This window comes from Petaurus breviceps, unplaced genomic scaffold (genome assembly GCF_028583685.1).
Source record: "Petaurus breviceps papuanus isolate PSGF00001 unplaced genomic scaffold, PetGlider_PUasm1.0 79, whole genome shotgun sequence".
Taxonomy (NCBI): domain Eukaryota; kingdom Metazoa; phylum Chordata; class Mammalia; order Diprotodontia; family Petauridae; genus Petaurus; species Petaurus breviceps.
The window spans coordinates 32095961-32116166 of record NW_027186523.1 but is presented as its reverse complement, the minus strand read 5'-3'; the positions used below and the strand labels follow the sequence as shown (position 1 = coordinate 32116166).

Genomic DNA, 20206 nt, shown 5'->3' with positions numbered 1-20206 from the left:
TCACAATTTCCTAGAAATGACCTGAGTGCCTCCTGCTAACATTAAGTAGCTGTTTCAGAAAGCAAAACAAAAGAAAGAAAACAACTTGTTTTTGACATCAGTTAATTATGATACTTTGGGGAAAACAGTGGCAAAAGTTTATAAAACATAAGGAATGGTTCTGTTCATGTGAAGCAAACCTGAGTCACAAAAGATTTTTTTAAAAAATTACTTCTAAGCATGGCTTAAGGATTAGGCTTTCTTTTGTGCAAATCAATGAATCAAAGCAAGAATGGCAGAATGAAGAGTTCTTGATTTGTAGTCAGCAGACCTTAGTCTGAGTCCTTGCTCTGTTACCTGTCACCTGCCTACTTTGGGAAAAGTACATGCCCCTCTTTAATCTTCCATATGAAGCTGGACTAGATAATCTCTTGTCACTTCAAGAGTTAAATCTATGGTCCCAAGAACAGCATAGAGAGAATATTTGATCAGGGAGATATCAAGTACGATACCACATGGTTTCACCTTAGTTAATATACAGTTTAAAAAAACTGACACAGCTGAATGATACAGAAGAGATAGCTATAAACAGTACCAAGTCATAATGGACGACCAGATAATTCATGACACAGTGGAAAGGGCAGTGGCCTGAGCATCAAGAGAGATGAATTCCAGTCCCACTTTCATTTGTCACCCTGGACAAGCCACTTCTTTTGGTCACTTCCCCTGATGGTTAAATGAAAGGGTTGAAAAGAATGGTCTGTAAGGTCCCTCTTGGTTCTACCATTCATGAATTACTATCATCTTAGTTTGAAGTTGGGTTGCCACCCACTTCCAGGCTCTTTGGTGAGTTCTTGACTGGCAAAAATTGCCATCTTATAGTAATGGAAGGATGATTATTTTAAGCATTAGGAATTCTAGTTTTCCTTTCGCACACATCACATAAACCTTCATAATTTCTATTCCAATGATGGTAACATGGACTACTAGTAAGGTTTTTATTACCCAAAGACAAACAGTATTGTGGGTCCAATGGGGAAAGTTTACTCAACATTCTAGTGGCTGTTTGCCCAATAACTAGGTATCCAACTCAGTGCTTATGAAAGAAATTGTATTCCAAGAGGTCATTTGCAAATTAGCTATTTGAAACTCATAATGTAATTTTTTCCCTACAGAAATGTTAGAAAATATGGTTAGGTTCCAAAATGGACCTCACAAGTCAATTCCCATGCCTTACTGTGGTACTGAAGTTCTTGAAGGCAAGGCCAGCAGAGTACAAATTTTGGCAGGAATGCTAGAAGGTTTAGTCCTGGCAACAGCATATGCCTACCTAACTACATTTGGAGAGGCCCATTTCTAGAAGGTAGGCCAATAAGTAATGATTTTTTTTGGCTAGTGACTCATGACAGACATAAACTTGTAATAAAGGAAGTAGAAAGAAATACTGTGCTATCAACTTTGTCTTTCAAAATCATAAAATCTATTTTAAAACAGAGACACAGTATTCTGTGTCCTTGGCCTAACTGGCCTGGAATACTAATCCATATGGAAGGACTAGCAGGATCTCTCCGGGAGCCATGCCCATTCCTTAATTCCCCAAACCTAGTATTAGAACCCAGAAAGAGGGGAGGTAGACAGAGAAGGGGAAGCCTTAACTCCAAGAGAAAAGAGCACTTAGGACAACAGAAGGTTGCTAAATAGGCTTGAACAAAAATGTATTGTCTCTAGTATGATGAAGAAAGGGGTAAGATTGGGGGTAGAGGGATGACTCTGTAGCTAGCCAGGCAGCTACAATAAGTCAGCCAGCTGAGTAGACAGCTAAGAGCCAAAGCAGATAGCAGAAGGCAAAATAATGAGAGGGAGAAGAGAGGGGAGGATCAAAGGATTTTAGAAGGAGAAGGGACTTAGATAATTTGGTCCAAGAGCAGCGGAGACAGTATTTGAACCTGGGTGCAGAAAGAGCTTCCCAAAGGGTCACGCAGTTGACAGAGAACCAATAGGGATGTGGAAGGTAAAAAGGAGGAGGTTGACAGTGGGTGGGAAGAAGGAGAGGAAAAGGAAGGGAATTCTTGTAGGCATTATAGCAGCTAACAAGGGCTGCTATATCAGTTACAGGGGGGAGGAACAAAGTCAGAAAGGCAGCAATAGTGTTAGGGAACAGGAAGACGGAGCTAGGGAAAGTGAGAAAGTGGTAAAGACAGAAAAGCCAGGGTGGTGTGGCCACTCTTATCCGTGACATGTGTAAGAGGTCACGGACTACCTGTACTCTAGAGCTCAGTTCCATCTAAGCAAGGGTCGTGGGTCTGTTTAAGATCCTATTCAAGTGGACTCATCTATGGAAAACATTAAACATGCTTTATGATAACAATATGGTCTCATCTGTAAGTCATCTTGAAGACAACATACAGAAATCTCACAAAGGTGATATCAGAGGCCATCTGGTTCAACCCATACCTGCATAAAGAAATCCTTCTACAACATAACCATCAGGTGACTAGTCTTTGTGTGAACACCTCAAGTCAGAGAAAAACCCACTCTCTACCTCCTGAGGAAGCCAATGCCACCTCCAGATAGCTTCAAATGTTGGAAAGTTTCTACTTATATCAAACCCCAATCAGCCAGGTAGCAGCTGCCACCCATCCAATTTCTGGAGTCAAATGAACATAACCATCATTCAAAAATCTGAAGGTAGCTCTCATGTCCCTCTCTATTTCTCTTTTTGAGGCTAAAAATCCTCAGCTCCTTCAAACACTTCTTAAGATGCATGATCTCAAGGCCCATTATCATTTTGGTTGCCTTTAAGTTTTTAAATATCTTTTTACAAATATGATGCCTAGAAATGCATACAATACTCCCAATATCGTCTGATCAGGGCATAATGTCAGGGGTCTATCACCTGTTTATTCCTTCATGTTTTATCTTTCTTAATCAGCCTAAGCTTTTGTTAACATTCTTGGCCATTTTATCAGACAGCTAAAGCCCCCATACCTCTAACCATGCTTACCTGACTTATGAAGTCAACTTTTTTTAAGCCAAGTGTAGAACTTGATATTTATACTTGATAATTTACATCTTATTTGATTTGGCCTTAAGTTCTAGCCCATCAGGATCTATTTGAATCCTAACTTTGCCACCCAGGGTTTTCAGTCTCTCCCAGCTTTGTGCCATCTTTCTATCTGACAGGAATGTTATCTCCACCTTTATCCAAGCTAGTGACAGAAATGTCAAAAGGCCCAAGGTCAATCATGGATCCCCAGGGTATTACACTGAGGAGTTTCTTCCAAGTTTCCAGTTAACCAGTTCTGAATCTTTGTTATATTACCATCTAGCCCGTGGCTCCCCACTTTGCACAAAAAGGATCAATGCATACATGAAACTTTCATTTGGACCAGTGAAACCAACAATCTACAGATGAGGAAATAAAATCTCAATTAAGATAAGCAAGAGGCTGATTTTAAAAATAAGAGTTTCATACCTTGGTGTTTTCATTTCCCACACATAACAAATCAAAGAGTCCTGAAATTGAATTGGCAATTAAGTGCTGATAGTCATTGGTGACTGTCATGTTTGTTAACAATCTCAAGCCAGCCAACTGTACATCTGAATTCAATGGAGAGGAGAGTGTCTCCTCACAGATTTGGCTGAGGTGTACCTGGAGAAAAGAAAGAAAAATGAGAACCTTAGAACGTCAGAAATACTACTGAATTTCATCCAGGATAAAATAAATCATCCTCAAGTGCCTGGGCAAAGGAAGAAGCTTTCTCAGTTGTCTGTATAACAGGCCCTCCTTACTGTGTAGTGTTCCTTAAATGAAGGATTCCCAAAGCTTTGCTATGGTACACAAAAAATGGAAAAACAGAGTAGCTTTCTCTCCAAAGTTAGCTTTTTCATGGATAAAAGGAGGAAAAACCAAGTATTCTTTTAATTCACTCAGTCATGTGGGATGTGGGATTAACAGTGCCTCAAAATAATACTTAGTTAACCAAAAAAGCAGCTCTAGAGTTTATCAAATTTTCAGAAAGAATTCAAAATTATCCTGACAATCTGCTCTATTCTATAAAAAAGTTAAATTGTACCCAGAATGAACTTAAAAGCCAAACTTCCTACAGCAGAAAAATCTCTAGGACTCTAAATTTTTCTGTGCTTTACATGGAGGTTCCAGTCTAAAAAATGTTTATAAAGGACATTAACAAGCTGGAACATATTCAAATGAAGCCTATCAGGATAGCAAGAGGGCCTGAATCTATGTCACAGAAGGGAGTATGTGGCTTTCATAAGGCTTAGAGTAGGTTCAAGAGAAATCTTCAAAGTATTTGAAGGGCACTGAAAGACTAAGAGATCCCACTGCTAGGCCTATACCTCAAGGAGGTCAAAGAAACAAATATTCTATATATAACAACATGTTCACAGCATCTCTTCTCATTGGAGCAAAAACTGGAAATAAAGTAGGAGCCTAGAGGTTGGCTAGACAAACTGTATTAAATGAACACAAAGAATTATTCTAACATGAGAATTCAGCCAAACACTGGAAAATTCATTAGGAAAAATACAAAATATACACAATGACAACAGTATAAATGAAAAGAATAAAACAAAGCTGAATGTTTTATTATTATGAAAATCTTGGCCACAGAAGAGAGATGAGCAAATACATCTGGTATGTGTTGTCAAATGTGGTCAGCATGTAAGTTTTGCTTAACGAATTTCTGCCCCTCTCTTACAAAGGAAGGTTCAAGGTGCAGGGGGGAGAGGCATATTTGGAAATGACAGTCACGCAAAAACAAAGGTATCGAGAAGTTTTTTCTTATAGCAGAAGGGAAAAGAAGAAAGTATTTTCAGTGGAGTAGGGTCACAAATCTAGATTTGAAAGGGACTTTAGAGGTTATCTAGTCCAGCCCCCCTCATTTAACAAATGAGGGAACTGAGGCCTGGAGAAGTTACTGTGTCATAAAGATATCAGGGGAATAAGCAGCAAAACTGGGTTTGAACTCAGGGTTTCTAATTCTCAATCCTTTGTTCTTTTTATAGGAGGACTGGACTGGATGTCTGGACCCAGAGGACAGAGCAAGAAGCAATGGGAAACTGCAGACCAGCAGGTTTCAGGTCAACAGAAGGAAAACGGCTCTAACAGAGCTGGCCAAAATTGAAATAGGTCACCCCAAAGGATAGAGAATTCTCTATTGATGGAATTTTCAAGCAAAGCCTGGTTAACCATTTACTGGAGATGTTATAGAAGGTATTTTTGTTCAAATATGAGTCCAACTAGATCAGCTCTGAGGTAATTTTAAGTATTTCTATAATATTTGAGAAGAAAGGAACTTTAGAGATTATCCTCTTGAACCTTCCCACACTGCCTCAAAAAGTTCAGTCATTCTCCAAATTAGCATAGTGAGTTAGTGGTAGAGACATCAATAGGACCCAGGTCTCCAGTCTGGTGCTTCTGCTATCATACACCATACTGCCTCTAATACCAAAAACCTCAAGAAATTTTGTTTACGGGCCCATTCTATTTCATTAGCACTCTATACGATATCAGTTATCTTCAAAACCTGAGGGCTTCTCATTCTTTATAACTGATATATAACACATTTCTCTAGAATTCTGGGGTTCACATAGTTTTTAAAAGATTTTTTCCTCAACTCTTAAAAAAATGTGATCTATATAATTTTCATTACTTCCAAAGTCCTTATTCTTCAATATCTGTAAAGATCAACTTTAAAAGAAAGTAACCTACGTATATTTTCAATTACTATTGTTCAGATAATTATTTGTTGCTCTTAAAGCAAGTCGATTCTTAATTCACAATCTTTCTGGTGTCTTTCCCTAATCTTGTATTAGTTTCCTTTCAAACAGGCAGACTGCTCTGTAACCCAACTAGAACATTCTCTAGGCTCTAAGATGATGCCTGGTTCCAGCCCTCTGCTGGCCCATTCTACAAAAGGGTTCTTTTTTACCTCTTCCAGGTAAAGTACTGGGTACACAGTAAGTAAAAGCTTGCTGAATAATCATGACTTCCCAACAAAATTTATTTTCATAACTTTTTAACCTTTTATAATTAATTTTCCTTGTGTTTTTATGCCACTCACCTTAATTTCCCTCTGATTCTGAATATTCATACTTAAGTTATTTAGTGCGTTTAAAGCCTTTTCTTTAACTTTGGGGTTGGGATCTTTCAGTATGTTTCCAATAACTAAGAGACCATCCAAATTACGAATAATATCCTAAAAGGGAGAAAATAAGATTATGATTTCATCAAGTTTTTTTTAATATTTAGCTCCTCTATTACTACTTTTTGGATTTCATTTAACTTATCAGTTCTCCCAGGGAATTCTCCAAGACTATTAGAGGGAGTTTCCTATATCAATGAAATCACAGTATAGATAAAAGAAAGAATTCAAGTGATTGAGTGAAGCAATGGATAGAACACTGGGCCTGGAGTCAGAAAGATCTGATTTGAAATCCTGTCTCATACAGGACAAAAGCTGTGTGACCTTGGATAAGTGATAGCCTTTGTTTGCCACATTTTACTCAAATTTACTATTATAATGGGAATAGTACCTATATCCAAGGGTTGCTGTGATCATCAAATGAGATACCGTGTTTCCCGGTAATAAGACACTGTCTTATTATTTTTTTGGACAGAAAAACACCAGAGGGCTTATTTTAATGAACATTGACAGCAATTTTAATAAACAGGTAAATGTGAACAAAAAAATGTACCTTTATTCAATAAGCAAATCACTGGGGAAGAACAGGATGACGCGCTCACTGCTGCAGCTCTGATTGGATGCAGCTCGGAGCGCAACATGCGTTTCACGGGGTGGGGGGGATGCACGGTGCATACAGAGGGTACCGTAATGTAGCGTGTAGCGCAGGGGATCACCTTCACTACAGTAGCAATCTCAATAGGGCTTATTTTAGGGGGAGGGCTTATTTTAGAGGAATCTTACACAGTAAGGGGAGGGCTTATTTTCGGGATAGGTCTTATTATCGGGGAAACACGGGTAATTGTAAAGTGAGATAAACTGTAAAATGCTTTGCACAGTGCCTGGCACTATTTAAATGTTAGCTAGTAAGTGATTGTTCTAATACAGGGCAAACAATTATCCATAGTTATCTGCACCATGTTATCCTTCAAAACACTGCTGTGGAGTATAAAATCAATCTTGCACAGTTTATGTAAGGGACTCAAAGCAATTTCTAAATGTAATTAAAATCCACTAGGTGGTACAACGAATAAAACGCTGGGCTTGGAGTTAAGAAGACTCATCTTCCTGAGTTCAAATACTACCTTAGACACTTACTAACCATGTGACCCTGGACAAGTCACTTCATCCTATTTGCCTCAGTTTCCTCATCTGTAAAACAAGCTGGAGAAGGAGATGCAAACCACTCTAGCATCTTTGCCAAGAAAACCCCAAATGAGGTCACAAAGAGTCAGACATGACTGAAACTGAACAACAACTCTTTAAATAAGTATTTTCAATTCCTGTGTTATAAGTAAACCTGGAAATTACATTATATATATCAAAGCTGCCTAAAGGATTCTTGGTCTGAGACCATATTAAGCACCCTCCTGGCTCCTCTACTGAAAGAAAAATCAATTGTTTCAACTACTTATAAGGGGAAAAACCCCATAACTATATGCTTCCCAGAATATGCCAACATAACAGAACAAGAAATTGGCAAAATATTTCTTTTTTTTTGTCATAACTGAGTTTTAATGAGCAAATAATGCAATTTATTTAACAAATAAAACTTTACATACATGTAATGATGAGGAGAACTGCCAGTTTTTTTGACTTTGTTCTCTCTTACCCTAAATCTTAATAGATTAGGAATAGACTTTTTTTCCAGGGGGTAAGTGAGGAGAATTGGGCTGGACCAAGACACGATTTAAAAACTGACTGAAAGTCTTAGGCCCATTTCTCTATTCTGCAAAGTGAAAAAAGGAAATATGTAATGATAAGGGACTATTTAAAGTCAGGCTTTTTAGTACTGCTGGGAAGTATGCTACTTTCAGAAGTTAGCTTCCAGAAGTCTTTTCATTCAAACGAATAAACCATCAGGCACTGACAGATACAACAGCTTCCTGGATGTATTGATCTGTGTGCAGACCTACAACCTGCAGTTGCTAAAGTAGGAGAAACCACAAACTATATAACAGATTCACTGTCTCTAGTCACAGGTTTATAGATCTCAAGCTAGAAAGGTCCTTAGAAGTCACCTAGTCGATCCTACTCCCATAAACTTTTTTTTTTTTTAAACCGATGTCCAGAGAAATTCTATGATCTGGTCACATGGTTACAAAAGAAATGCAAGATGTGCAAATTTAGGAAATCCACCCCAAATGTTCACACGGTCTATTTGTGCCCAACCTACAGCAGCATTCCACGCTCATTCTGGTTTGATCAGCCACAGTCAGACATACTGTAACTTGACTCTAGCACAGTGATTTTGGTCCTCTCTAAAACGAATGACAACGACCAACAACCAACTAAATGACACAAGTAGGATTTGAACACAGGCCCTTTAACTCCATACTAATCGTTCTTTCCACCGATCCATGATACCTCATGGCCAGCAGATCACTTAATAGCTGTTTTCATTTTTCTATTAAAACAATATAAATTTTTAAAAGATCAAATGTTTCATGCAATTGAGGGATAAAAGAGATAGCAATCTTGCAAAAGATGTATGTAATTTAAATATATTAGTGACTAAATTTTAGGAGATCTGAATCCCTAAAGGTCTTAGGATCAGCAAATGTTACAGCTGCAAGGGATCTTGGAAATGATCTACAACTTGACACTCCGCCACCACCCCCATTTTACAGATGGAGAAACTGAGGCCCAAAGGTATCTTACACTCAGACAACAGCTGAACCAAGACTAGAAGGATTCAAGTCTCCTGACTCTCAGTCTAGTGCTTTTTGGGTTTTTTTTCTTAGAAATAGACTGCAGAGCATGGAAGTGGTGAATTTCAAAAAGCTTTGTTTTTTAAATGACATTATGAAATTGTAATGGGAATGCAAATTTGGAAGATCTTCCCTGCCCCTAGGCTAAAGTGCACCAGAAGCCTGGGGAGGGAGGCTTGTTTTTCAGAAGATACTTTTTGATTGGCCAGTGGGTCAATAAGGTTGTTACATTCTCTGAGCCAGGAGAAGGCTATATAAGCCCTGATGTGTAGCTTTGTTTTGGGGGCTCACTTTGAGAAGTGTTCTGTGATTTGATCTGAATTCTGGGAAGCCGTTGTTGAGAGTCCCCCGGCTTTGAAAAACCCAGATGTGGAAACCCAGATGTTGACTGGGTATGGATGTAATGGCTGGACAGTTTGGAAAGCTGTCTACTTGATCTGTTTCTGTCTTGATAATTCTGTCTGTATATTTTGAAGTTTGGGGTGCTGACCTTTTTCCCCTGAACAAGGTAAACGATATATGTCTGACTGATTAAAGTAAGCTTGTTAACCCATTTTGAGTTGCTTTCCTTTAACAAAGCAGATCCAAGAACCTGTGCTAGCAGCCACCCTGGGAACGCTGGGGTGCTTGCTGCTACAAAATGGCGTCATGAACAGGATCTGCAGAGTAAAAGGAAAGTATGGGGACTGGGATAATTGTTTGTTTCCCAGTTGTGGTAGCCGTGATTCTGTGGAGCTGTGGAGCAGGAGAGAAGAATGGCCTGCATGCAGACTTCGCTGAGCTGAGAGCGGGAATGGTGAGCTGCCTGCATCGGGACCTGGGCAGAAGCCAGGAGCAGCTGCTGCCTGTGGGAGGAGAAGGAGCCCAGGAGTTTGGAATTCAGCCACAGGAAAAGATAAGAACTGAGCAGCAAAGCAGGGGCACGGAATGTGTTTCCTGGCTGCATCCCACAGTTTGGGACCCTGGGGGAGGATGGACTTGTGACTATGGTGGGTGGGATGAAGTGCCTTGGATCCCCAGGGACCCCACCTTGTTGGTTTTGTTGCCCAGCCCCCTCTCTGTACTTGGAAGTAGGGGCTGGAGCTGTGTGAGGGGAAGGACACCCCCCCCCCCCAACTTTATTTGAACTCTTGTTTTGAACTGAAGTGATAATGGTGATAATGCTATGTACTTTGTGTTTGTTTAAGGCCCAGTGGTCACTTTGGTAACTTTACTTCTGTACTTTGAAAATGTGACCTAAGAGATGTTTAGTGCTAATTCAAAAGTAAATTGTCTATGCTATGGGCATGAAAGATCTTGGGGCCGATTTTGTAGCAGCAAGCACCCCAACGTTCCCAGGGTGGCTGCTAGCACAGGTTCTTGGATCTGCTTTGTTAAAGGAAAGCAACTCAAAATGGGTTAACAAGCTTACTTTAATCAGTCAGACATATATCGTTTACCTTGTTCAGGGGAAAAAGGTCAGCACCCCAAACTTCAAAATATACAGACAGAATTATCAAGACAGAAACAGATCAAGTAGACAGCTTTCCAAACTGTCCAGCCATTACATCCATACCCAGTCAACATCTGGGTTTCCACATCTGGGTTTTTCAAAGCCGGGGGACTCTCAACAACGGCTTCCCAGAATTCAGATCAAATCACAGAACACTTCTCAAAGTGAGCCCCCAAAACAAAGCTACACATCAGGGCTTATATAGCCTTCTCCTGGCTCAGAGAATGTAACAACCTTATTGACCCACTGGCCAATCAAAAAGTATCTTCTGAAAAACAAGCCTCCCTCCCCAGGCTTCTGGTGCACTTTAGCCTAGGGGCAGGGAAGATCTTCCAAATTTGCATTCCCATTACAGAAATGTAGGGAATTAGGTGAGCATGAGCTAGGGTAAACTAACACAGATATCTTGGGTCTTGTGATTTTGGGAGCCCCACAAAGCTGCTGTCTGACAACCCTGAACCAGGTTTCAGGAAAGAAGAGCTCCTATATCAAAGCTCCTTAGATCTACCCAACAGTATATGTAATTGCAGCTGGGGCCCTAGGAATAACTGCCTTCTTTGAGGTTATAACTTGGTTGATGGTGAATCTCAGAAGAAAAACCTCCTGTTACCATGATAGGGGTTTCATTTCCTCTAAAGTAGGTCTTCCCTTTTTATCTATGGATAGAATTTAGCAGGATTTGGATGGGAAGAAATTTACATCTTTATTTTTACTAACATCTAACTGAAATTTAGTATTTCCTTCAATTACAAATTTAAAAAAAAGTAATATTATGAGAAAGGGTCCATAGATTTCACCAGACTGCTAAAAGGATACATGATACACACATAAAAAGACTAAGAAGCCCCACTCTAGAGGCCCAATAAGGCATGTACTCTCCAATGAAATAAATTTTCTAACCTGGCTGATTCTACTGTGGAAAAGGCATAAAGAAGCCTGCATCATAAAAACAGATTACTTACTTGATTGACTGAAAAAGCAGCACTGTTACCCAGTGTAATCAAAGCTCTTTCACGAATTAAAGCATCCTCAGTTGACTGTAGCAAGCAAATGAGTTTTTTAAGATGTTGAGCATCCAGTATACCAGATGACTTGGTACAATCATTCTCTGTCAAGTGTACAAGAAAGAAAAAATGTCAATTAGATTCATTTGTATTCAATTCAATTCATTGTACACTCAAGCTACTGATTTCTGACTATTTTAAGACCCAGGTCAACTATAAAATAGTGTCAGTAACTAAGACAGATTTAGGAATATCTTTATAAAACTACATTTTAGAAACCTTTAACATGCTGCTCCTCCAATTCTTAAAAGTTTCTACCTTGATTCTTCCTTTTCTCCACTCATGCATGTCATCAGGTTATATAAGCAATTCTTTTATCATCAATGGTTTGGCATAGATAAATTCTGACATTAGAAGTCACTCAGGCAGAAACCACCAATTTTTTCCTCTATCATATTACTTGCATTTAGCACAGTGCCTTATTTATGGCTTAATAAATACTGCCTGAATTGAAACATGAATGAAGATTTACCAACTTTTATATTGCAGAAACTATGAATACGAAGTTATTGCAATGTGTATATTTAGAGGTAATCTATAAAAAACGAAAATTCACTTTGTCTCCACATATACGTGTACATGACCACATGACCTCGGAGATTCCTTCCAGTTGCAAATCCTACGATATGAATAAAAAAATAAGCATTATTTAAGAGTTTACTCTGTGCTAGGCATATTCTAGGCACTCACCAGATCATAGTGAAATACTTACAAACACTGCTGTCTTATCTGCTGATACCCCCTAAGAACTCCTGGGCCTTGTCATCTGCTCTATTGATGTGCCTGAAGATTTCTAGTTTCTTATAAGTGAACTAACTAGAATGTGAGCTTCTTGAGCACAAGGGCTTTCTCAATTTTTCTGTTTGAATCCCCGGGTCCTTGGCATGGTGTTTTGTACATAATGAGTATATAAATGATTTTTCATGTATGAATGCACATATATTTTCACCTATGTTTTACTTATTTAGAAGCCATTAACTGAATTATACATGATATCCTAGCTTAACTGGCATTTTGCTCAAAAATTAAAATAAAACAAAAACCTAAACCACTAACAATCACAGAAAAATCAAAACAAAGCTCCACAATTTTTCCCCTGGCCTATGATGTAATGCTAAAAGGTCATTATAAATATGTCCTTGAATAACTATTGAGTACACAGCCAGGGAAAGATTCATATAGACTGTGGGACATACTGAAGAGAGAGAAAGCTTTTAGCAGATGGGTAAGCAATCCACTGTTAGAAGCATTTAAAAAGTCTGATGATTTATTGCACTATATATTTATTAAATGAATCCCTTTAGTGTCCAATTATTTCCACAAAACAGGACTTCAATACAGAGTTATTAAATGTCTATGTGTAAGTTGCTGTCCAAGAGCCTTTTCACAAAGGATATCCTGATGTTTAATAAATTATAAGTAAAGCAATCATCGAAACATAGATTTTTTTACGCTATATCTCTTCTGAGTCAAATGTACAGATAAAGAATATCTAAAGAGGTTAAATGTCTTAATAGATTCATATTATCTTAGGGCTAAAAGGGACCACAGGGACTCCATAACAGTATAAAGCAAAAATGACTAGATTGTAAATCTAGAAACCTGGTTTAATTCTGGATCTGTTAGCCACTGCCTGTGTGACTATCACTTCAAGCTTCATTTTCTCATCTGTAAAATGAGATGACTGAATTAAATGATATGGCCAAGTCATATAGACATTTTCAGAAAAAAAAAAAAAAAGCAAAGGACTTACCTAGACTCACAATTTTACTGTGGACCTGGGTTCAGATCCTGTCTATGCTGTTTAACTGTGTGACCTTGGATAGGTGAGTTATTTAACTTCCCTGGGCCTCAGTTTTCCTCATCTGTAAAATGCAAGGGCTGGACTAGATGGGCTCCAATGCCCCTTCCAGCTCTAGAGCTGTAGTCCTAAGAATTAGAAGGAACCTTGGTGGTCACCTAATGCAACCATAAGATGACCTCTACTACGTTATTAGTACACGGTAATGCAGTGGCCTTTGAAAGATTCCAGGGGTGAGGAGTCCACTACTTTCTAAGTCAACTCATTTTATTTCCAAAAAGCTCTACATTTTCTTTAACCCGCCTCTCTGCAAATTCCAACTACTACTCCTAATTCTGAACTCTCAGACCAAATTTTCTCAGCAAATCTAATCTCCCTTTCCCATATAAATCTTCAAATATTTGAAAGACAGCTATCATGTCTCCACAAGAAACCAAGATTCTACATAATATAATCTGGTAGAAATGTTATGAATTTACTCAAACATTATCTCCTTTAATATTTTGTCATGAAACCTAATTTTCTAAAATCTGATTCTATTTCTATATAATATAAACATTTTTTCTAAGATGTCTTATTTTTAAAAAATTATTATACTCTATTTAACATTCATGAACAAAATTTTTTAGCTTCACATTTTCTTCTTTTCTCCAGTCCTTCCCGCACCTGCTGAGAAGGCAAGAAATGTAAGGTGACTTATTGTTTGGAAGAAGTCTCTTGTTTATTGGAAGTTGGCTGTTTTTAAGGATGCTGAGAATTACACAATTTTGGGGCTGCCTAGGAACCCTGACTAAACGTCCAGTGACCAGCAAAGCAACATACCATCAAAGAACCGAACCTCATTGATACTGACATTTTGGTAATCAATGAAACCAAATGAAGACAAAAGAAAGATGCAGCTAAACTGGAAGGATGGGCCACAGGTTCTCCTGGAGAAGCAATGAAAGGAGTTGGTTTCAATGTGTGTCCACTATTTCATGTGGCATTTATTGGGCACTGCTTGTAGTGCTTACAATGAGCACAAGTAAAAGGAGTTCTGTGACTATAAGTGTAGCTTATGCACCAACACTTGTGAGAAAGGACGAAGAGGTGAAGAAACTCTAGGAAGAATTAAGCAATCAACAGGTTTTCAGAGCCTACTATGTGCTAGGCACAGCATGAGGTGAGACAATACAAGTAAGAAAAACAAAAGACCTTGACTTCCAAGAAGTATGATTCTAATGGGGCAGACAAGTACATATGTAAACATAAAGAGATAACATAAAACAACATAAAGAGATAGTTAATAAATGCAGACAAAGTAGCTAAATATAAGGTAGTTTTGGGAGGGAGGACATTAGAAATAGTGAGGAAAATCAGCATCTTAAAGGAAGAGAGGGAATTTATGAGGCAAGGCATGGGGAAAGACCAGTGTAAAGATGTGAGATGTGTGCCTAGTGTGAGGAACAAAAGGAAAGCCAGTTTGGTGGCATCAGAGGTTGGAAAGCAGGGGGTTGGAAAATTAGGCTGCTAGGAACTTGCTAAGATCCTCTAAACCAAGTCGACATAATTTGATAACTACTTACTTTAAAGTGAAGGCAGGCAATGGAAAAAATAATTAAAATTAAATTAATTAATGAAAAATCTAATTAACAACTTCCTGCTGAAGTCTGTATTAAATTGCTCCCATAAGGAGGCCAAAATAACATGGAAAACATCTTAGATGGAAGAACCTTGCTAAGCAGACAGATGGCTAAAGGAAATGTCAATTTAGAATGTAAACTCATTGGTAAAAGAACATTATGGTTAAAAAGGAGAAAATTGAGTGCTGGGAAGGCAAAACAACATACTTATTTGGTAAGATATTAGTAGCATTTGCTTGTAAAGTAGCAAAAAGCATAAAGGCAAACAAGTCTTCAAATGGCTTGGTCTAAACTACAACTAAGCTCCCACCATCACAAGAGGATCCCTGGATGAATGAAAACAAAGGTGAAAAATGAAACATTGATCACTGTTTCTATCGTGATCTATTTCTGCCAACTGACACTGTAATCACCACACTTAGATCCTAACATTTCAGTCCCTTCAAGAACTATGGTAGGAAACCGTACAGAGAAGTCAGGAAGAAATACCAGACCAGAAGAAATCGATTCTGGAGGTGACACAAACTGGGAAGTGGATCAAATATCACCTTCTGTTTGGCATTAAAAGTTCTTTACAATCTGTCCCCTCTCCATCTCTCCAGCCATCTTTTGTTTTTTCCTTGAAAATTCTAAAACAGTTAAATAGAAACCAGCAGGCAAAACTCCCATCTTTTCAACCTTCTTACCCCACTCATGCACTCTACAATTCCGCTGTTCCCTCTTCCGCCTACGTGACTTTGCCTTTCCTGGTCCCTGTGGCTGCCATGCTTTCCCTCCTCACCCGGTCCCTGGTTTCTTTCATGACTCAGTTCAAGTGTCACCTTCTGCAGGAAGCCTTTCCTGGTTCATTCAGCTAATAAGAGTAGTTAATCTTTACATATACCTCTTTAAGGTTTCTTCTCAAATTTCTTATTACTCATCAGATGCAATTCAATTACAACTACTTTCTTCCCAGTTACCAACGTCTTAATGAATACACCTCATATGTTTTTCTCAGTCTTTATCCTTCCTGATCCCTATACTATTTGACACTGTTCACCATCCTTTCCTCCTGGATGCTCACCATCCTCAGTTGCTGAAAATTATGTGTACCATCTATAAAAACTCTTTACTTGAACACTTGGGGGAAAAAACACAACTTTGGAGAGTGAACTTTCCAACCTGCTTAAAAAAATGTTCCAATGAAGTGTCTGACTGGATTTTGAACCCATTTGTTAAAAATAGAAAAATGCAACACGCTCCAATTAGTTTACAAGAACAACTAACTGACATCAGGGAAGATGGAAATTTACTATTGAATTTCAATAAAAATCTCCACAGTGTTGGGTAATGGATAGAACAATAGAGATTTAGTGGGCACAGCCAACAATACATTTCTTTCACTTGAATCTAGGTGCCTTTCTGAGGTTTCTTTTTGTACTATGACATCTGTTACAACCAAATTTTTAAACAAATTAAACATAGAACTAGAATTTCAAATCATTGTATCACAAAGTATTAAAGTAAAAAAAATTTCAAATGTATTTTAAATATTCAATCCCAATGCTTGCATTAGAATAAGAACTAATATAGTTTTAGTGAGAGCAAAATAATTTTTGTACCATTAATAAAATATTTTCAAAATATTCTCATCCAATTCTTTTAAAATTTCTACTTTGTAAAACTGTAAAATGTACATAACTATATGTATTATGTAATTTATAATTACATAAATGTACACTGCAAGTAGACAGTCTTAGTTTTTTTTTTTACTGATAGTTACATGACCAGAAATATTGGAAATTATTGGTTTAGACTGTACCATGCAGTTGGACTGCCAGCCCACTGAGTCAATCCATCAGTAGATTTAGCCAGAACAGTTGCTATGGGTGGATAATGAGTTTGGAGAAGTGAAAAGGAAGATCTGGATAGACCATATGAGAGAAATTACACAGATTTTAATGATCTCAAGCTGCTTCCTGGCACAAAAGCTGATAAACACAGACATCCTCCCAGTGAAGCTATATAGCTGCAAATCTCATACCGTAATTTCTTAAGGATGGTGGTCTCACCTGCTCTGGTTGATACAGACATACACAGTGAACACAAGTAGGCTACTGCATATATTTAATGCAGGCCTATGTTCTAAAACTGGCAAAAGGAGTATGGAAATGTATGACTGGCAGAGGGTGAGTCACACAGAAAGATGGAGGGACAGATGGTACCTACAAAACTCAGCTCCTGACACTTATTACCTCTGTGACCTTGAGCAAATTTGGGTCTCAACTTCTTCAAATGTAAAATGAAAGTTAGACTGGTCTCTGGGATGCCTTCCAATTATAGATGTATGATGATTGTCATATGGTCAGTCACTTAACTAGCTAGTTACTTCTTGACAATGTCCATTGAAGTGGTCTCTCTGGCAATAATTATTCCTCTAATCAATGGGAAGTACATGGGATAGAGCTGGACCTGGAGTCAGAAAGACCAGTGTTCAAACTGAGCCTCAGACATTTCCTACCTTGTGACCTTGGTTGAGTAACTTAACCTGTCTGTTTCAGTTCCCTAAACATAAAATGGGGAAAATAATAACACCTAGCTCCCAGGATTGTGTATGTGTGGGGAATCAAATAAGATATTTATAAAGCATTTAGCATAGTTACTGGTACATAGCAGGTTCTTTAAAAATGCTTATTTCCTTCCCTAAGTGAAATGAGTCTTTCAGAATATCATGCAGTTCTTTGAAAATTCAAACATCAATGAGAAATTTTTTTTAAATTTATTCCTTTGTATCCATAATGGGTTTTTTAGTTCAAAAACAAAAACCCTTCATTTAAAATATCCTTCATCAGCACAGAGCTATTCCATCAATGCACAGTGAAACCCATCTATATATGAGTTTGTGCAACTCTCAACCATGAATATTTCACAGAAGAATGGCTCAACATTTTAAAGGTCACTCTCTCCATGATCTCAGGTCTTTATATTAATCTCAGGTTCATGAACTTGTTTTTCTTTTAACTGAGACAACCATATTTCAACATAAATTTTATTTTATACGCTTAAAAGCATTATTCTAAAAAAGGCTCTATGGGCTTCACCAGATTGCCAAAAGGGTCCATGATATAAAAAAGGTTAAGAACCCCTCCTCTTAAGACTTCTGACATTTTGTAGGTGCCTGTTAAGCACTGGGGTTGATCTGCATCCTCAGACTGCAGAGCCATCAATCTTTCTTCTATGAGCAAGTCATTTTAATGTCAGTAAATGACTTTTCCAGTTATATAATGGGATAAAATCACTGACCCGACAGTGAAAATGAATCAAGAATGCCAAAGTTATTTTTTAAGTGATTTGTTGTTGTTCAGTCATGTCTGTCTCTTTGTGGTATTTTCTTGGCAAAGATACAGGGGAGGTTTGCCATTTCCTTCTCCAGCTCATTTCACAGATGAGGAAACAGAGGTGAACATCGTTAAATGACTTGCCCAGGGTCAAACAAATAATACGTGTCTGAGATCAGATTTGAACTGAGGAAGATGAGTCTTTCTGACTCCAGGCTTGGCACTCAATCCACTTCCACACCTAGTCGTCTAGTTTAAAAAAAAAATTAAGTGATAGAGGAAAAACACCATGAGAAATATAACTTTAGGTAAATACTGTTATTTCCATTACTTCTGAGGAATATCAGATTTTCTTCAGTAGCTCTGGAGTCATATCAGCTTAACATTACTGTCTATAATGGAAATTCAGTTAATATCCAGACCCTTAAGAATAGCTTTAGTCAAACAGAAGAGAGTATGTAGCGAGTTATAGGAGATATTAGTCAGACGTAAGTTATAGATCGCACGTATATCTATGTACCTATATCTGTAGCTAGGATAAATTGGAGGGAATCTCAGAGGAAAGGCTTCCTGCAGAAGGTGGGATTTTAGCAGAGACCTGAAGAAAGCCAGAAGGCTTCCATTACATTCAACATTTTTTAAAGAACCACCAAATCGGTGGCAGAAATTTAACTCTTCCCACCTCCATCATCAGCTACAGAGCTAGAGCTGGGGAGCCAAATCTAGGAAAAGGTGGAGGAACCTCGTTTGAACCTCACAGCGACTCAGGGAGGCAGGGTGCAATTAGGGAAACAAAAAAGCAGAAGGGAAGTGACTTGCCCGGAGTCACAGGGCTCAAAGGTGTCTGAGGATGGATTTGAACTTGACTCCAGGGCCAGCGCTCTTTCGGCCGCGCCGCCCAAGTGCCTCACGAGCATTTCAATGCCCGGGCTTCTCCTCCAGTCCTCGTACCCCTGGGGCTGCAAACCTCATCCACTTATGGGCTGCTCAGGCCTCCGGCACACGGGAGGGAAGCCAACAGCGCGTGGGGTTCGGACTCTCCTGCCCTCCCCCCAATCCCGGATCTCCCGGGGTGGGGGAAGGGGCGCTCACCTGCAGGAGGGGAGGGGCTGGACGTGACCTGGAGGCCGGACCCCCGCTGGGGGAGCGTCCTCCCCGGCACCGCCGGGCAGCCACGGCTCCCGCCCGCAGCCGCCGTCTTCCGGCTCTTTTCTTTCCCCCAGGTCAGTCGGTAAACGCAGTAACAAGCGCCGGCCCCGAGCACCAGGCCCGCCACCCAGCCCGCCTCCTGGGCTCTGCCCATGCTGTCCCCTCGGGCCCCGGGCTAAGAGGCTAGTCTGGGGTACTAGGGCCGGGGGTCCCAGCAGTGTGCGCCCTAGCGGGAGCACGTGAGAATAAGTTGCCAGTACGCGTGCGCTCAGGGGCGGGTTCAGCCGAGGAGGACAAGGGGAGTTCAGTTCCGCTTCCCCTCCCCTCTGGCTGGCTAGAAACTTCTTTTCCCCGAAGTGCAAACCTCTTTGTCCCACTCGAGGGAATCCTCGCCGCCCCTGAATTCAGAGGTAGCTGGGATGACCCTCACTAGTGCTCTGCACGCGCACACACACACACAAAAAGGAAGGTGTTTTGTTTTTTTTTTTTTATTGTTTTACGGGTAGAAGAAGCTAGGGGTTAGAATTAATTATGGGAGTTGCATGTAGGCATTTACCTACCTTTGTGCGAATAACCACACCCCAGCCGACACTTTGAAGAGCATCTCTGAGTGCTTTTTTGGGTTCAGGGAGAGAAGCGGAAGTGGGAAAGATTTCCCTCCATTCATTAAAAATGGGAGGAGGGGGAAATCCACTTAGAAAGATGTTCTAGAAGCCGGAATTCATTGATAGAATTGCAAGAGTTCATGAACTTGGTTTGGGGGGAAACCCATTTATTTAAATATATTTGACTTTTTTTGTAATAACTGTATTTTATTTATACATTGAAATACATTATTCTGAGAAGTAAGTTTGTAGAGTTCACT

At 39.2% G+C, this 20206-nt stretch overlaps 1 protein-coding gene across 2 annotated transcripts in view; it reads right to left on the bottom strand.

Annotated features, from left to right (window-relative positions):
* LOC138175897 (armadillo repeat-containing protein 10-like) overlaps positions 1–19611 on the bottom strand; it is a 28785-nt gene extending 9174 nt beyond the window's left edge. Inside the window, exons 1-4 of one of the 2 annotated variants that reach the window (XM_069106551.1) lie at positions 19285–19611; positions 11351–11496; positions 6066–6200; positions 3455–3631 (exon numbers count right to left, since the gene is read on the bottom strand). In XM_069106551.1, the coding sequence (XP_068962652.1) occupies positions 3455–3631; positions 6066–6200; positions 11351–11496; positions 19285–19495 (669 nt within the window). In that variant the 5' untranslated portion in view covers positions 19496–19611. The remainder of the gene's footprint in view (positions 1–3454; positions 3632–6065; positions 6201–11350; positions 11497–19284) is intronic. The other variant, XM_069106552.1, reaches the window with a different exon arrangement.
* Between the last annotated feature and the right edge of the window lie 595 nt (positions 19612–20206).